General features: G+C 35.3%; 1 protein-coding gene across 1 annotated transcript; it reads left to right on the forward strand.

The window, feature by feature from the left end:
- The first annotated feature begins 382 nt into the window (after positions 1-382).
- LOC132161957 (probable leucine-rich repeat receptor-like protein kinase At1g35710) lies at positions 383-3,331 on the forward strand. Its single transcript, XM_059572185.1, has 2 exons — positions 383-428; positions 527-3,331. Exon 2 carries the CDS (start codon positions 533-535, stop codon positions 3,086-3,088), a length of 2,556 nt encoding a protein of 851 aa, XP_059428168.1. The 5' UTR covers positions 383-428; positions 527-532; the 3' UTR covers positions 3,089-3,331.
- Positions 3,332-8,634: the final 5,303 nt, after the last annotated feature.

An 8,634-nucleotide genomic window follows, 5' to 3' on the forward strand; every position in this document is an offset into this window, starting at 1 on the left:
TGGTGATAAAGCAAAAAACCATTATTGTACTTGTGTCGACTACTTTTGAAAATTGTGTAAAAGGAAATGTAAATGGAAGAATTAATGAAGTAGACGGGTGGGTACCCTTTGAAGATACATTATTGGCACTTTCCATTACTATTACCTTCTCATGCATGCTATCACCTTTTTATAGTGCTTTTTGACAAAGTCACGTTAAGATAAAGCAAACCAATTATTGTTGGCTATTACTGACTGGGTTAATTTTTACTGCTCTCTCCCTCCCCTATATAAGAAATACGATATACTTGGAGATTTAAATTACCATCATTGTTCGTTCCAGTTGAAGCAAAGCCTTCGCTACCTCTTATTTTTACACTTTCACAGTTTCCAAATCTCAGCGGTTTTCTGTCAGCTAACGGATATCAGCTACAGCCACAAAAAAAAATGTAATCTACTCTTCGCTCTTACTCTCTTCAACCCATCATTAATTTCGCTAACTCTTTCTTCAACTCATTATATATTGTGTGGGTGTCTTTTGTTACAGCTTCCAATGAGAATTCCACTCTTTTCATGGCTTTTCTTGATGCTCATGATATGCTCACTTTCCATCGGCTTATGTATCTTTGCCGTGTCTGGCCAATGCCTTGGCAATCAGCAATCCTTGCTGCTCCAATTGAAGAATAGCCTTATATTTGGAGGTGCTTCATCCACAAAACTAGTGCACTGGAATCAAAGTGTCGATTGCTGTTCATGGGTAGGTGTAAGCTGCAACGAGGGGCGTGTTATCGGTCTCGACCTGACCAATGAATCCATCTCTGGTGGACTTGATAATTCAAGCAGCCTCTTTGGTCTTCAATATCTCCAGCACTTGGGTTTGGCTTCTAACAACTTTTCTTCCGAGATTCCATCCCAATTTGACAAGCTCATGAACTTGAGGTATTTGAACCTATCAAATGCTTGTTTTACGGGGCAGATTCCAATTGCAATTTCGCACTTGACAAGGTTGGTTACTCTTGATTTATCTACTGATTACTTCAAATGCGAATCTCATTATTCATTGAAACTTGAGAGCCCAAATCTAAAAATGCTGGTTCAAAACCTTTCGGAGCTTATGGAACTTCATCTTGATCGTGTCAATATATCAACACAGGGGTATGAGTGGGGCACTGCCTTATCATCTTCACTACCAAAGCTTAGAGTGTTGAGCTTAACAGATTGTCTTCTTTCGGGGCCTCTTGATTCCTCGTTAACAAATCTTCAGTCTCTCTCAATTATTCGTCTTGATGATAACGATTTTGATTCTCCAGTTCCAGAATCTTTTGCAGATTTCAAAAATTTGACATCCTTGATTCTCTCTTTTTGTCGGATGAATGGAACTTTTCCAGAAAAGATCTTTCAAATTCCAACACTGGAAACGCTTGACTTATCAAGTAATTATCGTCTTCAGGGTTCGTTGCCAGAATTTCCTTCCAATGGATCTCTTCGAATGCTGGCGCTTCGTGTCACAAACTTTTCAGGGGAATTGCCACGTTCTATTGGTAACCTGAAAATGTTGTCCTTAATAGATCTTTTTTATTGCAATTTCAATGGATCAATCCCAACGTCAATGGCTAGCCTCACACAATTGCTTTATTTGGACATGTCATCCAACAACTTCGTCGAATCAATTCCATCATTCAGCATGAGCAAGAGTTTGACCACAATAGACCTTTCCCATAATAATTTATCAGGTCAGATTACTTCCACTCGGTGGGAAGAACTTTTGAATCTAAAGGTTCTTGACTTGACGTACAATTCATTGGAAGGAAGTATTCCAATTTCTTTGCTTTCCCTTCCATCATTGCAAGAACTAGGACTTCACAACAACCAATTTTCTGGTCCACTCAATGACTTGTCGAATGTCTCTTCTTGTCTACTGGAAACCCTTGATTTGAGTCACAATAACTTGGAAGGGCCAATACCCACGTCTTTGTTTTTCCTTCAATCATTGATAGAGCTAACACTTAGCAATAATCGATTTTCTGGTCAACTCAATGAATTTCCAACTGTTTCTTCTTCCCTATTGAGGTACCTTGATTTGAGTCACAACAACTTGGAAGGGCCAATACCCATGTCTCTCTTTGAGATCCAAAGTCTTAGGAGTCTCTCACTCTCTTGGAACAACTTTAACGGCTCCTTGCAGCTTAATGTGATTATGACTATGAGAAGTCTTTCAGATCTTGATCTATCCCACAACAACTTAGGATTGGCTTCTAGCAAATTGAAAACATATCCTCACTTCTTGATAAGTCAATCCACATTATCAAGTCTAGATCTTTCAGACAATGAGATTCATGGAGAGATACCCAATTGGATTTGGGAACTTCCTTATCTTAACTCATTAAATCTTTCTTATAACCATCTAGAGACTCTAGATTTTTCTTTACTCAACATGTCTTCTTTGACGTCCTTAGACCTTCGCTCCAACCAGCTCCAAGGGCAACTCTCAGCTTTCCCAGAACATGCTAAATACTTGGATTTCTCAGGAAATAACTTCAGCTGTGTCATACCAGCTAATATTGGCAACTTCCTTACTGACACTTATTTCTTCTCTCTTTCGAATAATAAGTTCAATGGGAGTATTCCTAGATCAATATGCAACGCTACAAAGCTTTTTGTTCTAGATTTGTCTGATAATTTATTGAGTGGCAAAATTCCTCAATGCTTATTTATGATGAGTGGGGAGCCCCAAAGTCTTCATCTAACTCAGCTTTCACGGAATCAAATAGTTCAAGAGAATCCGTATAAACAGGATCAAGGGATGTCAAATCAAGGTTTAGGGGTGCTGAATCTATACAGAAATAATCTCATTGGCACAATTCCTAATGTGTTTCCAAGCAATTGTGGCTTACAAACTTTAAATCTTAATGGAAACCAACTGGAAGGAAAGCTACCAAAATTTTTGGCCCAATGCACATCTTTGGAAGTTTTAGACCTTGGGAACAACCACATTGAGGATGCCTTCCCATGTTACTTGAAGAACATATCCATGTTACATGTCCTTGTTCTACGATCTAACAAATTTTACGGGCCCATTGATTGTCGAGGGCTTAATGCCTCCTTGTAAGAGCTTCAAATTGTAGACCTTGCTGCAAACAATTTCATCGGAAAGCTTCCAATAAAATACTTTTCGGATTGGAAAGCAATAACAGATGATATAATTGAGGTCGAATCTGTGCTCAATCACGTCCGAGTTGGACAGGGTGGACTGAGTGGGCCGAGGAATGCTTACAATCGTGGGGAAACTGGGATAAACATTTATTATCAAGATGTGATAACTGTTACCATGAAAGGACATGAGGCAAAGATAGTGAAGATCCTAAATATCTTCACCTCCCTCGACTTCTCATGCAACAATTTTGATGGGTCTATACCTGGAGAAATAGGAGAACTCAAATCACTATATATTCTCAACTTGTCACATAATGCTTTCAAGGGTCAAATTCCCCCGTCTCTTGGAAAATTGAGTAAATTGGAGTCATTGGACTTGTCAAGTAACGAGCTTACAGGTGAGATTCCATTCCAGCTTGCAGATGGTCTTACTTTCCTATCAGTCCTTAACCTTTCGTTCAATCAATTGGTGGGAAAGATTCCACAGATCAAGCAATTTGCTACATTCTCGGAAACTTCCTATGAAGGGAACATAGGATTATGTGGCTTTCCTTTAAAAGAAAAATGTACAAGTGAAGAGCCAAGATCATCGCCTCCAACATCTGAAGAAACTCATTCAAATTCTAGAAATGCAATTGATTGGAACTTCTTAAGTGCTGAATTAGGATTTATTTTCGGCTTTGGGATTGTTATTGGACCTCTAATGTTTTGGAAGAGGTGGAGGATATGCTACTACAAACATGCTGATGACATCTTTTTCAAGATGTTCCCTCAACTATATATTAGAATAGAAAATCGTCAAAGACGAGCACACAAGAATCAAGGACGGAGGCATTAGTGGTAGATATGAGGAACAATGCAATCAGGTTACTTTGACTCTTCTTTTTTGTCCATATATATATATATATATTATTGAAATACTGTTCTTATATTAGATTGCAGGTGACTTAAGAGTGCTCATGGAATGTGGAAGCCAAAGTAACTCATGCTGATTGGTGTCACACTTGCCTTGACAATTCACACATGGGATGTAGAATTACACAATAGTGATCACTATTGTATATTAGTGCTCGAATTTTAGTGTAAGATTTGTAATATTACTCTATGCTTATTCATCCAATGCGTAATTCTAGTGATTACGTAAAACGTTAACAATACCAAGTTCATTGGGATGCCACTTTGTATCTCACTGAGCACGTAGGTATGTTTGTATTCTATTTTTGTATTTCACCGAGTTGTGTGCTTCTTCATAAAGATGATGCTTTTCTGACACTTTGACATTCTTGTGTCTCTTTTAAGTCCTCAAATGTTATTGAGGACCTTTATAGAAAAGAAATTGAGAGATCTAAAGATTGCATTATTACAACTATTTCGGCCTAGAATTAAGAGAAACCATATTTTTACATTATAATCTCAAGTTTTGAACCACATATAATGTTCATCCCGGCCATAAAAGCCAGAAATTCTTCTACACAAGCGGTGAGGAGTTTAGATTAATGTATAAATTCCGAATATACTACCAACTTGTGTTTTCTCGAAATAAGCATATATAGATATATATGTTTTTCTGAAAACACAACACAACGAACAATTTTATTAATTGGACCACACATAAAACATATCCTAAAATGTGGACTAAAAAAAAGTGTCTCAATTTCTGAATCATATAAAAACTCTCCCTTGAGCCGACTAAAATAAACCTTCTCTCCCAAATTAATGACTATATTGAATTTTGTTAATACTACTTTTTGAAATTGATTGTGACCATTTGTAAAATCAATATATAAAAGTGATGAATTATTTTATTTCTCAAAAAACGAAAATTAATAAGTTTTATTTGATTATATATATAGAAAATAAGTCAAACAGTGAAAATAAGTCAAACAGTACTTAGACAAACGTAGAGTTAATTCATAAATTGGGAAATGAAAGAAAAACCATGGTTTACTTAGAATTTTTTTTTTCCCTATCATTTGTCATTTAATTTTTAAATACTTTTGTATCAAATATTCTTATATTCTTGAAGTTACTTTGAAAAGAACAAATAATTCGTCTATGATGCCTAAGAGTACACCAAATATAAAAATCTTATATTTTGAAGAATTCGGTCAAATTTTTAATCATTTCTGAACGTTGAGTTTAATCGCATTGAAAAACTGTTAGAGCATTCTCAATCATGAGCTTCTATTTTTTAGATAAATTAGGCTAAAAATTAACTTTTCTCTAGTTTAACTAGCAGATATGCAAAAATATCAAATAATAAACTCTTTAAATATAATTTTTATTCTATCTTCATTCATTTTGTAAACCATAGACAATGGAGTATGAACAACGTGAAAATATTAAAATTCAATGCGAACATTCTGTCAATTTTTTAATTTTAATTTTTAATCTACTCCTCATAAGGTAATATATTATATTTTATTGAAAAATATGCGTTTGAACTGGTTATTGGATTTCGATTAATGGGCTTAGTTCTTAAGCATGAATGTGGTTCGAATGGTTTATGCCTTAAATCACAAATTATTGAATTAATATTTTAATACCCTTTAATTATTTAATGTTTCATTGCTCAATATCCACAACGTCCTTTGTTGCTAAAGAGGGAGGCATTGGTTGGTAAAGAGGGAGGCATTTCGGTCAAATCCAAAGTCACATTACTTTGAAGGACAAAAAGGAGACAGTTTCCTTTTACATTTGGTGGAATAATTTTTTAAAATTTAATTTATTAAACAGACATTTATTCTTATTCAATTCTTAGAGTGACTTCTAGCATTATTATATTTTTCTGTCTGCCAACACATCATCTAGATCACCAATGTAATGAACTATTCGTTCTTACTCTCTTCAACCCATCACTAATTTCATTAACTCTTCAACTTATTATTGCATGTGTGGGTGTCTCTTGTAATAGCATCCAATGAGAATTCCACTCCTTTCATGGCTTTTCTTGATGCCGTTATATATAACACATTAGCCAAGTGTACTCATAATAAGGCCAGGTGAGGAGTTTAGCTACCTGCTTGTGTTTTCTCAAAATAAGCATATATAATATAGCATTTATTTTTTTGAAAACACAACCAACAATTTTATTAATTGGACCACATATAAAACATATCCTAAAATGTGGACTTCAAAAAAAAAAAAAAAAAGTTCTCACATTTATATTACTTAAAAAAATGTTTTTCAAACAAAGACCAAAAAAACTTTTTTTTTTTTTTTTTTTAATCTTTATATCACGTAAAACACATTTTTCAAACCAAAACCAAAAATCACTTTTCAAAATCATTATCAAACATATGAGAAGTTTGATTTTTACAATTAAAAAATATGAATTTTAAGCAAATGACAAATAGTTCATTCTATCGTATTTTGCATCTAACTTTTAACATAAAATGGGCTAAGTTTGATGAACTGGGGATGGAGATATTGACGATTGCATTGCTTGCTGGGTTGGCTTTGGCCCGCTGACCCGACTGCGTACGTACGTCATTGGTTGGCACAGTTATGTCCGGATACGTGACCCAATTCTAATCATCTTAATGGGTTCCAATTTCAACTTGAATTTCCGGGATTTTTTATTTTTCTTTTGGATTTTTCTTATTTATTTATCTTACGAGTGGCAAGAAGCCCCTTCCTCCTGTATCAACTTCTTGGGCTTCTTGCACTTCTTTGACACTTTTTAATTTAGTCTATTAAACCCATATATGATTTTAGAGCAGGTTAAAAATGTATATGAAAATTACACACTATTAAAAATGTAAATAAGAATCACATGTTTTAAGTGTTAGAGTATATAATAAGGATAGAAATTATTTACAATAAATGATAAATTGTTTGTTGTAAGTGAAGGAATTTGATTATGAATAAAATTACATTTGAAATTATTCAAATTATTTTGTAAGCTTTATAAATAGAGCCTTATACACAATAAAATTAAGACAATAACTTCAGTGTGGACGTTGCACAAAACAAGGCTTTTATGCCCATTATTCAGAGGTCGCCACGTCAGGTTGGCACAAAATAAATGCATGCAAACAAAACACAAGATTTAACCCACCATTATTATTCTTTTTTTTTTAAAAAATACATTCAACACAACCGCTCGCAGCCGGCAAAAGTCACTGCTTGTTGAACCCTGCTGCGTCGCTGCCCGGTATCTCTGTCTGTCTCTCTGGTAGTTTTGAAACCGACAGCCATCCCAAGTGGGCCCATGGGGTGGCACGCAGCCACCCCCGGCCAAATCTGGGATGGCCGCGCGCCACCCTTGATGAGCTGGGGTGGCTCGCGCGGCCACCCCAGGGCCTAGGGGTGGCTCGTGTGGCCGCAGCCACCCCTTATATTTGATATAATTAGGTGTAATTAGTTTTTTTTGTTTTTTTTTTTTTTTTTCTAAACTTGGGTTTAGTGTGGTTGAAGTCACTTTCTGATTGGTGGCACAAACCCACCCTTTTATGCCACGACCACATAGAAGATGCACTCTAAAATCAATGAATAAGAGTACGATGCTCTCATGTTTGAGATAATTCTTGTTTTCACAAACAACAACCCTCCATTGACTAAGACTTGGACTAGTATTTTATCTTACTTAAGAGACCGAAACAACCTAGATTTAACAATTACATTTTATTAGGGAAAGAAAGTTCATGAGGCTTAAACGTTGGGTTTATGGTTTGGTTGCTTGCTCTTCTAAAAGCTATATACACGTTAAACCTTAATGATAAAGCAAAACCGTTATTGCGCCGATTACTTTTGAAAAATTTGTAAAATGTAGTGTAAAATATTTTTTATATCACATAATTTACTTTTTATTACTAGTAAAAAAAAAATTACTATAAAATAAAATTTTTTCACTTTTTTCAATTTCACTTTTTCACTTTTTTATATCAATTATTATTTTCTTTTTTTTAAGTGAACAATGTGCAGAGGTGTTTGTATTGTTTAACAAACACTCTTAAGAGGTAGCTCAATCAGTTGAAACCACGCCTAATGAAGCGGAGATTACTAGTTTGAATCCTTCTCTCTCTTGTGCAAACATGTCAAAATAAAAAACAAACACCCCCAGGCCCGCAATGTTCTCAATCTACAAGTTAGTGGCATGGGGCCAATTGAAATTGTTGATGCACAGTTTTCCAAGTGATGACGTGACACGCCTGCCGAGCTTAAGTTGACCGACACACAAGGTATTTGACTGCACAACAAGAAAGAAAGATCGAAGTGACCGGGGGTGAGCCGGCGTGAGCACTCCGATGCCTAAGTCAGAATGAGAAAGAAAAATGATACTGTCAACAACTATAGAACTCAGAGAATGAGAGTTGTGATTACCTTTGCTTTGACCACATGACTTGTATTTATAGGCAGGGAGAGGATTTGATTTTCCATGTATTCAGGAATCTTATCCTTTAATATCAGCTGAACAAACATTTGAATGAAAGATCATGTTTGTTAGTTGTTCCACTATTTCAGCGATTTGTAATCTGTTTAGGCCATATCAACTTAAAG

The sequence above is a fragment of the Corylus avellana genome, chromosome ca9 (assembly GCF_901000735.1).
Source record: "Corylus avellana chromosome ca9, CavTom2PMs-1.0".
In the NCBI taxonomy this organism is placed as follows: Eukaryota; Viridiplantae; Streptophyta; class Magnoliopsida; order Fagales; family Betulaceae; genus Corylus; species Corylus avellana.